At 37.6% G+C, this 19885-nt stretch overlaps 2 protein-coding genes across 4 annotated transcripts in view; one reads left to right on the top strand and one right to left on the bottom strand.

The window, feature by feature from the left end:
- LOC140247002 (EH domain-binding protein 1-like) overlaps positions 1–4798 on the bottom strand; it is a 99604-nt gene extending 94806 nt beyond the window's left edge. For all 3 annotated transcript variants that reach the window (XM_072326311.1, XM_072326323.1, XM_072326318.1), the window contains exon 1: positions 4704–4798. The gene's annotated coding sequence lies outside the window, so the exon portion shown is untranslated. The remainder of the gene's footprint in view (positions 1–4703) is intronic.
- Positions 4799–5262: 464 nt separating this feature from the next.
- Positions 5263–16520, top strand: LOC140233602 (uncharacterized). Its single transcript, XM_072313701.1, has 8 exons — positions 5263–5375; positions 8916–9091; positions 9492–9851; positions 10528–10696; positions 11464–11523; positions 12297–13357; positions 13973–14102; positions 14939–16520. The coding sequence occupies exons 1-8, from the start codon at positions 5312–5314 to the stop codon at positions 15250–15252; spliced, it is 2334 nt and encodes a 777-aa protein (XP_072169802.1). The 5' UTR covers positions 5263–5311; the 3' UTR covers positions 15253–16520.
- The last annotated feature ends 3365 nt before the right edge of the window (positions 16521–19885 follow it).

Below are 19885 nucleotides of genomic sequence, written 5' to 3'. Positions count from 1 at the left end.
TTCTAAACATAGTTCAATCATCTTTAAAAAAAATATTGTTGACACAATTATTACATTGTATAAGTTTAAATGTGCATAGGTTTACAAGTCATTATTTTACAGCTATTCACTTCTTGACTTTATGTTTGAAAGGAAAGAATCTTTTCCTTTATCATTATACTTGTACACATCTCTATGCAAATATCCTTGAACCATTTAAACTTTTCCAGCTTTGGATACACTTAACCTCCAGTTGTTGTTTATGATTTTTCCATGATAACGTGTCACATGCATAATACAACAGTGTGGTCCTTCTAACTAATAATAGTTCATATTACATCATCATTTGTTTTCCTTTTTGTTAAATTTTGCTGTTGCCTTTCAAAGAAAATATTTTTCGCTCAAACTGGCAACTTTTTGTTACATTCTTCTTCTACTTTCATGCAGATTTAATGAATCTAACCAGTTCCATCTCCATGTCCTTTTTCAAATAGGGGATATACAGTAAAGTTTAGAGATGCCAATTTATAAGGACAGAATGATAATTCTACAGCACAATTACTCTAGGACTTGATGGGCTAACCTGACATTGTTCTCCAAGTCTCCCAGCCTCTGATCAGAATATAGTTTTCTGACATACAATACAATGCCATGCTATCACAAGACTGTACAAAAGAATATGGATGCTCTACTAATGGACTGTGAATTGATACTATGTACAATGCATTATTCAGGGCTCCCTCATCCACTGAAGTCCATCATTAATATCAATGAGGGTCCCCCCCCCCCCCCCACACACACACACACTCTTTTCTATATAGGTATAGAAACTCTAGGTGATGATGGCTCGATGTACCCCGAACAATCAAACATATTCCTATCAATTTATTCTCAATTTACAATACTGTCCTCTATAAAAAGAAAAAAAGGGAATAGAATAACTAGAGAAGCACTCGGAGAGCACAGACCTCCACCAAGCCAGCTGCTCATTGCCATCTACTGTATATGCATATATGCATGCTGAAAATCGCCCAATATCACAATATACAAGCCTTTTATGACACCAGCTTCTAGCTATGCCGCACCTTGCCCAAGCACAGCAATAATAATAATGTGTTAGAACGTCCACTGGCTTAATTCTAGCATACACTTGTAAACAGTAATTTTTAAAGGGATAGTACAGTATTGGTAGTGATGAGAATTGGGCTTTTAACTTTTTGCGAGATACCAAGAAAACACTTATGATATAGTACAGAGCATACCACTTCAAGAGGAATTCAAAGTTTATTTGATGGAAATCGGGTTTGGAATGAATGAAACATCCAAAAACAAAGTAAAACAAAGCGATCGTAATAAAGTGTGGGTCCCACACTTTATTAGAATCGCTCTTTTTTGGATATCTCGGCCATTTCAAAACCAATTTTCATCGAATAAACATTGAATTCCTCATAGAATTACATACTCTTTCATATTTCATAACAGGTTTCTCATTATCTCACCAAAAAATGTTAGAAACCTGAAATTATGTCTCGACCAAAACTGTACGATCCCTTTAAAGTTTATGTAAAAAAATAAGTCTCTCTGTCCAATGCACACATACATTTCTCCTAATCTGCTGGCATATCTGTTAGACACTGGTATCTTAATTTGTATGTAACAAAGGATTTTCTGTTTTCTGTGTCATGATATTCAAATACATTATAGATGAAAAATACTTTTAATTAAGACATAAGTTTTTGAAATAACAGTCATCTTTAACAAATCACCCAATACAAGTAAAGTATTTCTGAAATGATATTCTGTAACATTACTGGAAAGGATGTAGGGTACATCCAGTTGTACTTCATTCACAGATGTTTATTTGCTTGAAGGCTATTTCATATCATTATGCAAATTTGTTCATATTTTTAATCAAATATAACAAGAGTAATTGATATCATAGTAAGACAATGCAGTTCTAATATTTCAAACTTTAGACAATGTTAAATGCTGCCTTTAAATTCCAAGGGTGGGTTTTGTTGGCTGCTATGTTGCTCCAATAGGACACAACTCAGCTAAAGAAAATGTACCACATCTTGGGACAATTGACAATGCAATGTCATGGTGACATGCAGAAAGCATACTTATATACAATTATACACAATTCAGATGCAGTAAACATTGATTTCATGGATCTACAGCACCCTGTCGCTACATCATATCAGACATATATGGCCAAGCAATTTACTTTGTAAATATTTGTGATATTTTTCTGCAAATGTTCTTATCATATTGTATACTGGTACCAGTAGTTTTAAAGTCAGCCATACTAAAGGAAAAAAAAAAATACACTTACAACAGTACCTGATACGATTGTATAGACCCATTGATGGAATGGCCTGTAAACTTTAATCTTTCAATAAATTCAGTGTAATCATTTTATATCATATTGTTTCAATGATATGTAATGACTTATGTAACTCATGTACAATTTAACTGTTGGTTGCTGTGCATGTCAGCTATGTGATTTTGATAAAGACTGCTTTGCCTGTCTCATATCTACATCTATGTATAGCCTTGAACCTTGCAAGGCTCATATGGGACAAATGACTACTGTAGGACTCTTCAATTAGTACACAACTGTTTCACATTGCTTATTTCACCTTCTCTTAAGTTACAGAACTTATGTTATCAAAATTGCACTTGATTTACTTAAATATTAAGGGTGTTTCATAATGAGTACTCAACAATAACTCAATACACTGATTTGAAATTTCTAACTATCAGAGTTTTATTTCAATTTCAAAGTCTCGCATGGTTATAATGTAAACATGGGATGCATGATACAGGGGCCACAAACTAAGATGTAACAATTTCCGGACATATAAATGACACAAATGATATCAGGGTTTTGTAATTGCTAGTCCCCCATCTGCGGTATGACTCTCAATGGAAACAATTTAACTAAGCTTTACATATTTTAATTTTTGAGACAGATGACCGGCATGGCATTGAAAACAATGCATGATGCAACTGAAATTATAGCCTAATGATGTTTAATTTAACGTTTAATACCTCTGAAATTGCAGACTCTATCAAGAAGCTCCAACTAGATCTACTGCACTGATACCACACCAGAGAATAGCACCAGGTACTAATACAAGTTCAGTACAACTAGAATGTCTCAATAAATCAAATGTATATCTAGAGGACTTTTTAAAAGCCCTGCTCCACTGAATGTCTGAGCCCTGGGGTGTGTCACCGGGACAAAAAAAAAAAATAATAATAATAAATCTAAAAAAAAAGAAAGAAAAAAGAAAGAAAAGAAAGACTGGACAAGAATTGCATAATCCATAGTATTTCTAGACTATCTAGACTATTAGTGCCTAGTGGGTTTCTGTCCTTTGATTTACAGTTGCAACCCACAACACATTTATACACTAAATCATAGTACATGAAAGGCGGATCAGTGCTGTAATGTACTTTCGTACCCAGGATATATAGAAATCTTGAATTCCAGAAACCCAAATTGCACTAAAATCACAGGATATTATATGGTATATCTTATTTTCACTCACTCACATAAATCTGAACCAAATCAGTCACTGGGAAAACGTGTCAATATCAATGTCAAATTCTAAGTCGTGGCTCAAAACAAGAGCTTCAATTTGCTCAAAACAACTGCACAATCTGAAACTGAAATTAGCTATCCAATATTATGTCAGAAATCTTTCAAGTAATAAGGGAGCAAATAAATCAATGTATAAATGATTTATGGTAAGTTGATCAGGGAGGTGACGTCCCTGGTTGAATGAAGTCGGATGAGAAATGCAGCTCCAAGATCGCAAAAGATCACAGACAGACACACACACATGCATTTCTCAATAATAACCCACTAAAAATTTCATAGATCAACTTTCAACTTGCTACAATCATTGCACACTGATTTTTAGCTCCAGGTGTTAAGGTCCATTTGCATGATTAGCTGGTTAACTTCATTGTTTCAGTTTTAGATTGTGCCAGCAGTGTACGCCATGATCTCTTGCGCAAAGTGAGTTTGCTATGAGCGATGACTTAAAACTCAATGCTGATATTGACGCTTTCTGTCAACTTTACAACAACAAATTTGGTTCTACTAGGCCTACTACTAGTTAAGTCATGTGGGTAGAAATCTAATTGGAAATTACCTATCTTGCAATTTTAGCGCAAATTGGTTCAATGGAATTCAAGACATCTAGGGTTTGTACATGGATATAAGGCAATTGCCGATATAAAAGGGCAAAAGTAGATCTAAGCACCCACAGTCGATGATAGATCAACATAAATTTTACCCTACTTTTTGGTCAATGACTATTAATAAACCGTAAGCTTGGGAAAAGTTGTTGGGTGTGCAGTGTGTGCATTTCTCTGCTGCTACCAGAAGTACCACACCATTATATACATACCATTTTTAACCACCATTTCATCATCATCACTGATTTCGCATACAAACGCATGTAGGATAGATACTAATCACCGAACGAACAACCCAACAAAGTAAAAATACTTGAGACAATTCGCTCTCAGGCTCAGCTCTCACACACTCCACCTTCACTCACTCATCACGGCACTCACAAGCTACAGTCTAACGTCAGACCTCCGTATATAACGTTGCGCTTACGGCCAACGACCAACTCAACTCTTGTTGACGGGTATCACCTATCATGAATTAGGAAATTCAGGTCAATTCCAAAGTCAGTAATTACTAAATAATGTGAACAAGGAGCTCCGGCACCGCATTCATTAAGGTATATGGAAAAGTAAATAGTTTTCACGATATCTTGCTTGGAGTTGCGTATCCTTACCCGAGTAGTGTCTCACTCCTCTGTATGCTCCCACTGTGCTGCTCTCGTATGTGTACTGTACTGCACTGTGTATATTGTATACGTCTAGAGTGCATGCTAGATAGTGTGTGCATTCATACTGTGCATGTAGCTGTGACCTAATAAGCAAAATCTCGCAAAATCTCGTTATAGTTACAGCTTTAAATCTCGTGCGTACCTTGATCGGTATTTCGTGCTGGCTTACTATTTTACCCATGATGCCTTACGAATTAATATTAAAAAGAAATTATATTTCTTTTTATTTGTATCTAGTTTTAAGGCTAATTTGCTTCGAATTATTTTAACAGTTAATTTTCTCTCCTAGAAATAACCAATTTTTGCAATTTCATTGTAATTTATTGAGCAGAAATGATGCACGGGTGAGGCACTCTGGGTAATAAAGCAGACAAGAATAATTCAGGTATTTGCTCCAGCCATGATGCTTCTGCTATTCTTTTGCACAGCAGACGACTGCGAAATAAGCTTCGAAAATGTCTTCTACTAGAAGGAAGCAAAATAACCCAACAAAATCTGCCTCTGACATCAGGAAGAAAGGTTCGTTTAGTGTCGTGTTATGTTTCTTTATGATATGAGAGAGTGGATTGATTTATTGTTGCATAATTTGTAGTTTGTTTTTCGTATTCGTTCGATCTTTTGCATGTCGGGTTGACATGGCATTATCCATTATGTTAGCAATGCATTACGCAGTCAGCGTCAGTGCAAGGAGAGCGTGCTTTTTCGGGAGGCTTGAACATGCATGCTGCGATGGCGGTGAGGCAGATTGCAGATTCCAGCGAGTTACTTCAGACGACATACTCGAGAAACAACGCAACAAACTAAAACAGATGATATCACACTACATTCTTCTAACTTAAACAGAGATGGGATGGCGTATATTTCATCATTTGATGTAACGAAAATGACTTGGTCTGTGGCAGTGGGGTCCAATAATCCATAGACGTCTATATCTACACCTCTAAACCAATTACTCAGTTTCTTTGTTGGTGTGTAGACCACTAACCAGTTGAATACAGGCTACATGCCTGCCTGTTAAATAAAACTGTAATGTCTTATTATTTGTGTGGATGGCGGCTTTATGGTTTTTTTTTTCCCTTTATCACTGCAGTAGCTATTGAGTATCAGTTTATACAGTATTCATCGCATAATCGGGACAGGTTGGGAGTAGCAAACACGGCCCCTTTAAGCGGGGTGCCCGATTTCGCGATGAGCACTCACCATACACTAACGGCATACGACATGTACATTATGTAGTGCACACACACACACACACACACACACACACATGCATACTGACCTACTGTACTTGTACATGAATACACAACCACGCTACCCCTCGGCGCGACCCTCTAGCTGTCCCTGCATTCTCGCAATGATGTAGAGTAATCGCAACCGGGTTCTTCTTCTGTCGCCTCTCTTCGAACACAAAATACAAATTGTATGTGGATTAAAAGCTAGCACTTTCTTAAACATTCATAGAATTCTTGGACACATAGGGTGTTCTGTATAAATACATATCCACAACCATGGGAAATGATTACCCAGAACTGATGTGGGAACGTCAATGAAAAGTCCTTCAATCATTCAATCATCACGGCTTGATTGTTTACTTGCCGCGATCACTGCACTGTACATGTGTTGTAGCGATCTGGCTCGCCATAATACACATGTACAGAAAAGCGAAGGCGGGCAGCGAGCTGAAATGTACGTGTACTGGATGGACGGAGGTCAAAACACACCAGTCCGAAGCTTGCTTTGTAAGTTTGATGTAAACGACAACTGATAGGGAATCTTTGAAATATTGTTGTGGTATTTTGGTAGATTTTTTGTGTAAAATATCAACAAAATCAAAGATCGCTTGAAGAAAAATTGTCCCGTTTATCAGAGGTCCCCGCCCGATTATCCAGTGAAAATAACGTGCACTGGAAATGTTTCTGGGAAGCGTATGTCATTTAAGCGAGGTTCCCGATTATCAGATGCCCGATTATGCGATGAATACTGTATTAGGGTTTGTTCATCTAGTTGTGCGTGTACTGATGGTCACACCTACCTGGTTGGTTTTGTGCTGGATTTGTTGGACGGTATTCCAGGAGAAGAAGTGTCAACAACTGTGTGATTTTATTTGTGTGTTTGTGTGTTCATGTAGGCACTTTATTTATCACTAATCTTTATTTGATGTGTGTAATTTCACATGACAAAAATATTCACCTTGAATAAACACAATAAATTAGCAATGTTTGATGAACTAAAAAAGAAAATTGAAAAACAAAAAATCAATCAGTGCATGACCCGAAATATATACAGCTTACATAAACACAGACTTACATGTAGCTACCATAGAAAAAACAAAACAAAACAAAAAAAAATCCTCCCTTTATACCTGAAAGGACAGACTGTCATCCGTTCTTTCTGTGCTATCCCTAGAGATGTTCGCATATAAATTGTGTCTGTTACTGGATTTTTATTAATCTTTATAATTCTAGAATTTAGCAGAGTCTTCAAAGCTGAGCATTATAATATATACATGAATTCTTTTTTTTTCTAGTGTTTCTAATCATGCTGTCTAAAAATCACGATGTGGACTTGATTAGTCATAAGCAAGTTTTAGATCTGCGTTGCAAATGCCAAGACGATGCAACCTCCTTGGTTGGACAATGGAAACAGTTGTCTCACACATGTGCAGAACACCATTTTTAAAAATTTTTTTCTTGCCAAATTGGTGCTGTTTTAGCAATCGCTTCTTGATTGATAAAAAGCAGTGCATATCCAATTCAGTTTAAATTCTGAGATTCAAATGGGAATGGATATTCTGATTCATCAGATACTGTTTAAAGTGAAGCTATTCGTGCGAGCAATTTTTCCCGCTCAGCCGAGTGAAATGAATTTCCATATTTTTTTTTTTTTTTTTTACGGAATGAAGACATTGCATAGTTGTAAATATAACAAGCAAAAATCTTCTTGTGCCTTTGTTTTCAAGCTAGTGTCTGCTTGTGCCAAATGCACTTAAATTTCCACTTTTACAGTACCGGGTATATAGTGCTTCTCTTTGGGAAGAGGACCAACAATTTGCCCAAGATTGTTTGCTATGGTACTGTAGGTAATTAGAAAATAGTAAGTATAACCATGCCAATTCTGAATTAGGAAAAAAAATCAACTAGCCAATATTATGTAATACCATATGTTTACTTAAATTTAGTCTAACAATTTTCATGCTACTAATAAAAAAATCATGGTTCTGTTAAGAATCATTAAAGGTACTGTGTGTAGTTGGTATGTCCAGAGACATCACCTTATTGGAATAATACAAATGCTGGTACATAAACTAAAGGAAACACACAGTTAGTCATTGATAAGCAGATATAGCTGCACGTAAAGATAATATTTCTAGCAGTTTATACCAGCTGCCCAAATTAAAAAGATTGTACATTACTTGTCAGCTTGTTACCCATTAGGGAAATTTGATCTCCATCTACAGTACTTTCAGATGTATCCCTCTCTTTCTCTCTCTCTCTCTCTTTGAGGCGGGGGGGGGGGGGGGGGGGACTGTCTTGTTCTTTCACACGTTTATACCATGTTTGTTTAGAAAAGAATACTCTAGAATAGCGTAACAGAAGTGATTTATATTATTTAAGGGCATTTAATAGCAGTGATGGGCAATTTGTTGAATATAATTTGTAATGGGGCATATTGTCCCAAGTTACCCACAGTCAGACTAGATCAGACTGTTACTGTTAATATCAGGTTAGAAGGAATTTGCATATCTTGTAAGGTTCGCAGTCATCTTAAATATAATCACCACAATTATGTAAAACTCCAAAATCTGAAAGCTTATTTTAGTAAAAGAAAAAATAATAATAATGATTATCACTGTCATTCTATGACACTACCATTCTTTACATGGATTTTGCTTGTTCTTGGTTTGACTCATTTAGAGCTATAAACAGTTTATGATTTACAAACATGCAAACCTATTCTTGCTAATTTGCATGAGATTTTGTGTGTGCATGTGAGCGAGTAAGCACAAATTAAGCGTGTAATTGTTGGATAACATTTCTTCATGTCAAATGCGCCTTTCAGAAAAGAGCACAAGACCAACTAGGAGTGCATCTAAGCCGGATCCAGATGAACCCTCACTAGCCAGGTCCAGACCACAGCGAAAGATCATTCCGAAGAGACCCCTTTCACCTGATGTGGAACTCTCAAGCAGGCGGAAAAAACGCAGAAAGAAGAAGCCACCCCCTGTAAAACCAAAGGTACTACCTACTTGTTATCAGGAGTCTGTATCATCACCCAGATGCAACAGATTTTGTTACAATGCCTCAGCTCAGCTGGCTAAGGTAGATAATACTTGTGTTTATTTAATTAGATTCTACTTTTCCTCCCTGTCTTCGGAGAATGCATAAGGAAACACAAAATGCAATCTACATAGGCAGGTGGTCTTTACAGAGAGGTTCACTGCTGTTTGCCTTAGGCAGACAGTCATTATGATTGGATTCTTTGCTACATGATTTCTGTGTGGTAAATATGTAAGTGGTTGCTAGGGATACATGGTTGCTAGGGTTAGTTTGAATATATAACATTTTGATATGAACCAAACCAATAATAGGAGAATGTTTTTTGTCATTTCTTTCACTCTTCACGTTCTTTGCACAGCCTGTTAAAGCCAGTCCACCAGCTCCGCCTCTCCAAGTCCATATTCCCCCTGAGGAACTCAAGCCGATGAAGTTAAAGAAGCACCACAAAGCATCGCTCAAGAAGAAGAAAAAGCGGAAGAGAAAGACTTTTGTATTCCCCATCCTTGCTGCAGACCGAGTGCCTCGACCCCTTGACCCTGGACCTTCCCTTGGCAGCAGTGCCTCCCAGGGAGCACAGGTCACCTCCAAGTCTGCGACCTCTTCCTCCAGCAAGAAGAGAGCTAGACCAGTCTACCGGAACGTCCTCGATGTAGACCTGCTCAGGATGCTGCCAGCCGCCGATCTGGTGAAGAAATTTGCCAAACACACAAGCTTCAAGGTGCTCAATCGTGGCTTTCATTCTACATGCAAAACTCAAATTTTCTCACTTCATATACAGTATGCAAGAAGTATAATAGTAATGATAATAGTAATAATAATAATAATAATAATAATAATAACAATAATAATAATAATAATAATGATAATAATAATGATAATAAAATAATAATATTGATAATAGTTATAACAATAATAATAATATAGAGTTAATTCATTGACATAGACATCTTTTTGAAGATTTTTCCCATTGCAATAAACAAAAAGAAATTGGGATGTATGACTTAAGTTTGAAAGGCTTAGATCTACAGCAGATCATCTCTCAGGAGGAGAGAAAGATGATAGCAAGAATATTAATCTGTCCACAGATGTCGAAGTTGTATGTCATTTACAGTTTGGAGCTGATGATAGCCATGTGTCACAATTTCATTTGTTTATAATGCCAAAAAAGAACTGATTTAGCAAATGTGCATTTGTGAGCCTGTAGTGATTTTGTCTCTCAATATTTATTTTCTTTTTACAGTTTGCTGTTGGTTTGAATGCAGCATTTGGTATCAAACTGCATAAATGATCATATTTTCCTTCATACATTTTTTTTTTCTCTGCAAGGAGTAGGATGGTGCGTCATAACCATATCAATGTCTCACTATGAGTTATCAATCTGTCATCTATTGTAGGTGCCTACGGAAGACTCAAGAACCACACTGAAGCAGCATGTGTATACATGTAGAATGTTGCCCCACTACTGTACGGAGAAATTCTATGGCAATGATGAAGATACTAAGAGACAAGCCACCAAGCACTTACTCAGACATGTTGGAGAACTGCTGACTGTCACAAATAGAGGTATTTCACCATTGCAGTAAGCAGCACAAGCAACGTTAGGCACTTTTTTGGGGTCTTTACTGCGTACTAACTCCCATTTCAAATTACACAGAAAAATTAATTCATGATGGAAAGATTACAGAGTGTAACATTCAGCATAATGGTAAATGAGCATGTAAGAGGCATTGGCTCATACAGAAAGTATTTTGCGTGAAAGCAACGAGAGAGAAAGTTCAAACCGACTTTAATTAAAAAATAATAAGTTTTGCCTTTCAAAACATGGGAAAATTGTTAAACATGACATCGAGTGTCGATGACCACTTAGGCAGCTTTCCATGTTCACATACTGGTAATTGGAATTACTTGTTTGTGTGTAGTGCAGCTGAATTCAATTTGCATTTTCTCAATATTTTTTTTTTTTTCTGCATGACTGGGCTCATTAGTGACATTGCATTCTTCCACTTCTTCAATGAAACTTTTTTGGTTACAGAGTCATTGTAAATCTGTAATAATTCAGTTATAAACCCTCCTTCAGAACAATGGCAAGCATGATGTCATTCATTTGAGCTGAATAGGATGTCAATACCTACTCATTCTTCCATCTTATAAACCAGTCAGGACATTCATGCTTTGATGGAAACAGTAAGGGTAGGGGGTTTTGAAATCATTATTACTTTGTGTGTGTGTGTGTGTGCGTGTGTGTGTATGTGTGCACGCGAGTGTGACGTGAAGGAAGACCTACAGCAAAGTGATTGAAAACTCATGCATTCATTCTGATTTTCCTTCAGGGATACACATGATGACTACATCTACTAAGAAGCCAAAACCAGAAAAGACAAAGCATACAGGTATGTGCAAGAAATGTGTTCAGTGAGGTTAAAGGGATGGTATAGTATTGGTTGAGGTGAGTATTCAGCTTTAAACTTTTTGCAAGATACTTAGAAACCACTTTATGAATGTTAAAGGGCATACAATTCTAAGAGGAATTCAAAGTTAATTTGATGAAAATTGGTTGTGAAATGGTCGAGATATCCAAAAGCAAAGTAAAGCAAAGCGATCTTAATAAAAGGTGGGTCCCTTTTATTAGAATCACTTTGTTTTGGATATGTCAGCCATTTCAAAACCAATTTTCATTAAAATAAACTTTGATTTCCTCTTAGACTTATACACTCTTCCATATTTCATAAGAGGTTTCTCAATATCTAAAAAAACAAAAAATCATCAAAAAATGTTGGAAACCTGCAACCCCATTTCAACTAAAACTGTACCAACCCTTTAGTCTCTGATGGGGCAGGGGTTATTGTTTAATCAGTGCACTGTGCCAGCAAATAAGTGCAATCAACATTTCTGGTGTTGAGAGTTGTTTGTAAACCACTGCACATTTTGTTATGCCATGTATTATACATAAGATGCTGCAACAATGTGAAGATTTCACATGTTAACAATTTCATCATGAAAGCAAACCAGAATGTGAAGTCCAGCCATGGTTTGCCCTGCTGTCCAAGTAGTAAACATGGATACCTATCTATCATTATTTCCTAGTGGCAAGTGTTGAATGTAAAGTTCATTGCTCTGACATCTTATAATCTATTCAACATTCTGCGTTTTGATTATCTCACAGCTAAGAATGACAGCTGCCCATCAGACTCTACAATGTACATTTTACCGAGTGCCCCACGCCCTATGAGGGTCACTTTGCCGAAAAATGTCAGCTCTCGAATGAAGCGATCGAGCTACACCGTCATACGGTCAGCCGAGGGGGACAGTGGCATCAACGAGGTGGTCTTACTTCCGAAGGGAAGGTTGATAGGTGTGTCCAATCCTTCCAAGAAAAAACGAGGGGACGGAGCGGAGGAAAGTCAAGTTAGTGCAGGGACCAGCAATGCAGCAGAATATGATAAGGTTGATGAGGACCAGGTAAGCCTACATGGAGGTGCCTCTGGCAACGGCACAGACATGGAAGTGGCATCAAGCTTTGACAGTGGTATGACAGGCTTGAGTATAGAGTCTCTGGCCGAGGCGGTGGAAGCCATGGTAGACAAAGAAAGCCAGGGACTGAACATACAGGCAGCCGAGGCCCTCGCAAAAGCTATGCTTGGAAAGAATGAGGATATTGGCATTAAAGTTGAAAACGACGCGTCAACCTCAAGCCAGCTATCACAAGCAGGAAATGGTAGAGCACAGATTGTATCCCCGACAATATCACCAGGATCCTCGCTGTCCGCATCATCTAGCAAGCTGGTGAAGCAGAAGGAGAAAAAGTCCAAGAAATCGGCCAAAGCGAAAAAGAAATCCGACCACCTGTCCTCTGTTATTCCAAATGCTGTTGAGCCTCCCCACAGTGACCACAACTATGCACTAACAAGCAACAATAATAATGGCCCTGTACATCTTGATTCTGAAGGCAGACCAACAGACACGCCCCCGAACATTGAGGAGTCAGAGCCTGATGGCTTCGACGTTGACCCTCTGTTGAACTCAATGAACGACCAACTAAACAAGCTGATAGCGGACATTGATGCCCCCCAGCCCTCTGGTAGGGTGTCCAATGAGAACGAGGAGCCTGTCGTCGGAGAGGGGGCAAATGTTACCGTGGAGATGGAGGATGAGGCTGCTTCCAAGCCTCGCAAAAGCAAACCAAAGATAATCTCAAAGGGTTCTTACCAGACGGAAGAAGTCAAGGTAAACTGGCCTCAACTGTGCTTAATATATAAAGTGTCATGAAGTATTCATTTTGAATTTGATTAACCTTTAAAAAGGCTTGTGCAAGCATGCTTGTGTATGTTTCAGATGCAGTCTGGCTATAAACACAATGTATCATCATTTACACCAAATAAGAAGGAAGCTAATCAGAGAAATACAGTCAACCTTGCTTAAGTCTACCTCACATAAGTCGAATAATTGCCTAAGTTGAAGGTCTTTTCATGTCCTCTTCTGTTTATATTCTATAGATTTTAATCCCTCATCAGGATAATTTTCTTTAATTCGAAACTATTTCTTCAATCCAAAGAGATTTGACTTCGGCAAGGTTGACCGTACTCAAATATATTTCAGTTTAAGTGATTGACTATTGGTAGAAACAGGAGCATGATAATGAGATGAGCTGTGTGATTAAGGACAGACCAATCCACACTTGTGTTAGCTCTGTATCCATTCTGATAACTGCAGATATATTGCAAGTTGTGCTCTCACACATATCATACCCCATATGAAAGGTCCAGTGCTTCCCTTTTGTTCTAGCTACTAGTAAATGACTTATAGAGCTCATCCCCTATTTTTCGCTCTTGACTGCCACAGCAAACAGCCATCCAACACCTCACAACCCTAGCCAGGAGCAGGAAACGTAAAGGCCCTTTTGAGTGCCAGATATGCCACAAGGAGTTGACTGCAGCCAGTACTCTGAGAGCCCACTACCGGAGCCATGCTGGTTAGTATTTTATTGAAAGACAAACCCTATGATAGGAGCATTATGATTCGGCAGTACGAAGGTATTGGTAATGCTACTTTGTGTAAAAGTTTTTGTCTGGGAAGTCCTTGAAGAACTACCAGTACTGTTGAAAATGGATCAGCTAAGCTCATTTACAGAGCATCATGTACAGAGATGAGCTGGTTAGGAATGTAGTGTAAATTACCATTGGGTGAAAAATTGAACAGAAAAGTTTTATAAAGATGTAATCAGTAAATCACCACATTGTCATGCAGCCAGATTTGTATTTTGCTTATGAGTTGGCCATTGGTGCAAACTTTGGATGAAATCACCCAAATTCAAAAAGAAGCTTAGCTCACACAGGCCTTGGATATGTGAACTTTTTATAGTTGCAAGTTCACCCGGGATTTTCAGTCAGTCACTTTAGTGATGAAAGTTTTCATTTAGGTCCCATTTTTTTATTTTTGTTTCCTAAAGCTCTTTGGCCATTGTCTATTCTTGAATAGATCAGTAAATGTAAAAGAACTCAAGATTTGTAATGCAAATAGAGTGGACAGCACTGTAAATGTATTGTGTAGGGTCTAAATGTTTAATCAGACATGTTTACACCTTTGCAGCATCATCGAGTTGCAGAATTTACTAAGTTGGTGTCACTATTGCCACTACAAATGGTAGTGATGGGAGTAATGATGTCCCAGATAAAACTGACATTTGCCCCAGTTAGAGAAACAGCTGTGGTGTGAGTAAGATATTCAGTGTTTCAGATTTTAAACTTAGATTTGAAGTATTTGAATTTGATCATAAACAAATCTTGCTGTTTGCTTTCTCCGTGCCAGGTATCAAGCCATATCAGTGTGATCTCTGCAAGGCTACCTTCACCCGACTGCACAGCCTCAAGTACCACACCATGATCCACAACAAGGAGGCACGCTTCCGCTGCAGCTACTGCCACCGCCAGTTCCGCCACAGCAGCCACTACCGCGAGCACCTGCGCCGGCATACGGGCGAGGAGCCCTTTGGCTGCAGCGACTGCCCCGCCCGCTTCAAGACCCGCAACACGTACAAGCGCCACCTGCGGGGCAAGCACGGCAAGGTGGTGTCGGAAGATGGGAAGATCAACCTGGCACCCAACTCCCTCTTCACCACTTGAGCCTAAAGGAGTGTTTTGCAGCCGAAGAAACCATAATTTTGGCATTTCTTTTCTTCTATCTTTGTATTTTTTTTTGGTTGTATTAATTGCTGTGATTATTTGTTGTATGTTCATTTTTTGTCCACTTCATATTAGGCATAACTTACACTCAGTGAAGCATAATGTAATTTGGATGTAAGATACATGATATTGAACTTATTTGTCTTGCGTTACAATATTCAGTATTTCTAGATGCAGTTACATTTTTATCAAGTTATAAGAGTTGACAAGCTGAGAAGGACTGTGGTCTATATTATAGATAATGGCAAATTTATTCAATATATCAAATTATTGGAAACGACAGTCTAATCTATGTGTATGATGCTGCTCATTCAGACAATGCTTGAAAGGGCTAAGAACGTTTCTACTTTTATCTGGAAGAATCTGAGAGTGTATGTCTCAGAATAGTGTTGAGTCGGTGAACCTGTTTCTCGTGCCATGTCTTGTTGACAAGACACAACTGTGTGATTCACATTTATGCTCCTGGATGAGGTGTATAGTATACATCCGTCAAAGTAGCAAAGTTTTAAGAATATATCACATCAGTAATCACATCCCTCCTAAAGTTAGTGCTGTATCTTTGTTTATCTTTACTGCGCTTTGTGCACTGAGTGGCAAGCACACTGGTGTGCTCTCATCGCCGATTAGCACAGGTGTTTGGAAACTAAATTTCAGTGAACGTAGATGACCTAATCCCCTAATATGTATTGTGTCACCATGACCTTTCTGTTGGACTGAGGTGCATTGATGCACATGAGTGGGCCTGCTAACTTACAACTATTAAAGTCAAGTCCAGATAATTACTGAATGTTATAAATTAAAAAGCTTGGCCATTTAACCCGTTCCATACGGGAACCTGGTGGCTTGCATATTAAGTCTATGGGCATTTCAGAATTCAGTATGGAACAGGTTAAGCTAAGTGTCAGGGCACTTAACAGGTTAATCAGCATCTTGATCATTTTGGTTTTTCTCCTAGAGTAACCATGATTATTGCTGTCCTGTGTATGTGTGGTTGAAGGGGTTCTGGTTTATTTGTATCAATATATGGCATCATACATGCAACACAGGACAATCCTTTATTAATATCCACACATTACGCAGACAAAACAAGATGGTTGTACTCTGTAATATGTGTACTACCCTAAAAGTTATCCTGTCAACACATAGTACTCGGCAATATGCTTGTCTGTCCTTGCTACTGACTGGTAATGTCAATCAGATAGTATCTGAAAGTGTTGGAAGAAAGCACTCGGCTGTGGCAAACTCCAAGGTGCATCATTTAGACACACATAAAACTGTTTCTCAAACAGTACCTGTTGCAACGGACAGTTGGAAGTATTTGTGCATCGTTGAATTGTCTGAAAAGGAATATAGATATAACATCAATCCTTTTGAAGGAGTTATACCAGAGGATTTTCACATCATCTGATATGATGTCTTACTCAAAGCATTCATTTCATATGGTATGCACATTTGCTAATGATGGGTTTCAATTTGCTGGTACGAATTTAGTAGGCATTCTCACAGTGATTTCTGTTTTGGTTATCTTCTGTCATAAACATTGTGTTTTGATGCTGTTGTACCACTATACTACAAGGCCACTGTGTGATAGATAGAAAATGAATGTTTCTTTCATTTCTGTTCTATGTATTATCTTTTGTTATCTGACTTGATCCCATTGTAGTAGTGTATATCAAGGCATATTAAGCCCATACATACAAAGGGAAAATGTTATAGTGAACACCTAGATCCCTAAATGGGTGAGGTGGGGGGGGGGGGGGGGGGCAAGGGAATTTCATGCAGAACTAACCAGCCATTGTGAATAAATGCAGAAAGATATACAAAATAAGATATTGGACATTTCAGCATAGCGAGACTTGGAGTGGTAACATGCGGTAATAGAGTAGTTACCCATTGTAAGTGTGAGTAGATTACTTTTCAAGGTGTACCTGTATGTACATCGCATTGGCTATATCATTCAGGTGACTGTGATGTAATTCCCCCCCCCCCCCCTTCTTGCATGTAGATTTGAGAGAACATTTAGGAGGTCAGGATCGATGTTTCTTGAAGGGGAAATCTTACAAGAGTGTATGACTGGCAGCAGAGAGGTTTCTTTGTTCCAAGGAATCCTACTGCTTTTTTATCAATGACATAGCTTGGGTTTATTTAGACAGAAATATGAACAGTGTAAAAATTTGTGTTATTCTTCAAATGAAAATTAGTTTCAGGGACGAGGAAATATATAGTGTACTTTGAAGCAATAATGCTTGTAAGTCTTTGATCGCACAGAATGGAATACTTTCTCAAGTTGATTCACTGGAATTTAGAATTGATTCACAGGTTTATACATGGTTACCGTAACAAGATATTTTCATAGTTTTCTCAAAGTTAGGTTGTAGATATTGAATGAAAATGTAGCTATATATAGCATCTAGGATGTCACTATTGATGTGATGTCATGATCAAAGAAAATTTGGTGTGATATGATGTGATGCATTGACTTAAATAGATGATATTTTTGTATGTTTCTTTTCTAAATATCTCTAAAAGTCCATCTCTTTTTGGAAGGTGGTGAAAAAAAATACGTGCAAACAATGAGAGCCTCTGAAAGCTGTTGTGGCATGGGAACATGAAATTACTATAGATTATAAGCTTGGTCAAGCTATTGAGAGAGAAAAGGCAAGGAGGAATTGAAGTTTAGATGGTAGAATATTGCAGATATCGTCAGCATGTGTGTGATATATTCTTCAAAATCACACCTGTGTATAATGGACAACGCTTCAGCTTGGTGTGTACGATACTCCAAACGAGAGGTATACTTTTCATTACGAGTGTTTTATTGCTTTCATGCTGATTCTATTTGGTTTTTAGTTGGTCTTCCAGTCTTGATTTTCTTTTTTCATTATGCAGTTAACCTACCATGCATCCAACTCTTCTTGGACTGATTCAGACATTTACTCATGCAATTTTTCATAAATCCAAATTGATAGATAGGTCAGCATGTTTTCTAGTACTTTGTGTTACTTTATTTTCTGGTCTTTCTTTCAGTTGGTATTGGACTGACCTATTTTGTCTTAAACACAGTCTTTACATGATAGTATATGAAGAAATTGTTAGTCTTGTATTTTGTGTGACATCACAGTTTTTGGGTGATGGCTAAACATAAACTGGTTTCATTTCACACTGTATCAGTGCATCATTGCGCAGCAAGAGTTTATGTATCTGTCATCCACTTGTCTGGCTCCAAACTCGCTTTTGATAATGCAAGCTTCACATCCAGTAATATACTATCGATTACTGAACACTGTAGCTGTGTGGGTGTGACTCCTGGCCACGTTCCGAGCCAGCTATGCAGAGCATCGAGCTTGGTGCATACAAGAGCTTATATGTCTATTATGTGTATTGAGTTTTGCTGCATGTTTGGTTTTTTTTTTTTTTTTTATCCTGCTCACAGTGTATACATGTGCACACACCCTCAAAACCATAAAGTGCATTGCCTTTTTTTGGTTATGAAGTCACAAAGCAATAATACCACACAGTGTAAGAAGGTGTTGGTCACAATATTTGCAGCCCATGTGTACATGTATTTGTGGCAAGGACAGTATGTACAACATTGCCTGCATATAAGATGAGCAATGGACATAACAAATTTTACTCCATTATCACAAGAAGTTTGTAACATGTTTTTTTTTTTAATATACATTGTTATATATATGTAAAGTAAAGACCAATTTTTCAAGCACAAGTCAGAGGATGTATTGTGGCTCATGATCTTTTCAAGGTATGATTGGTAGATTGACTGTATTATCTCTTCATATTATGTCTTATCTTTCATTCTTTTCCTTGTCTTTTCCATTGTTACTTTGTGTATAAATATTGTCAGTTCAGAGCTCTGGAAATGTTACCATGACCAATTTCATTTTGTCACGCGCCACGTAACACAACATGCTATTCTGGCCCCGTTTGGACTTCAATGAAGTAATTTTTGTTTAGTTTGTATAGTAACGGGCTGGAAAATTGGATGCGATCAATTTTGATAACAAGTAATATTTTCTCTCTCCTGTAATTAACAAAATATTGGGATTAAATTTAAAAATGCAACGCCTGAACATTCAGAATTTTCTATTTTTTCTTTCACTTCACCTGAAGTAACACAAGTGGCAGAGAATCTAATCCAGGTTTAATGTAGAGGAAACTGAAAATAAGCATTGTAGTATCAGGGCTGCTGTGAGGACTGTGAATTTCACACTGTTATGCTCCGGAGGGTATTTTATAAATCCATCTCTCTCTAACTCTTTCTGTATCTCTCTTTATGGAAGAGGATTTTGTCTGGTAACCACATGTAGTATTACAGCATTCCACCTCTCTCTCTCAAAAAAAAAGTCCTTTGTAAAATCAGTATCTTGGTTTGAGGACCTTGTCTTGAGTAAATGCTTTCTCCAAAAAAATGAATTGATTTTGATGTGTATATAAGTATTGATTTGAATAAGTTGACTTGGTCTTGGTTAAGACAGTCGTATTATTAAACAAATTTATCATCTATCATACAGTTTTTGTTTGATCTCATTTCATTGTCAACTAAGGACCTGAAAAG

This window comes from Diadema setosum, chromosome 1, assembly GCF_964275005.1.
Source record: "Diadema setosum chromosome 1, eeDiaSeto1, whole genome shotgun sequence".
NCBI lineage: Eukaryota > Metazoa > Echinodermata > Echinoidea > Diadematoida > Diadematidae > Diadema > Diadema setosum.
This window is presented reverse-complemented; position numbering and strand designations above follow the sequence as displayed.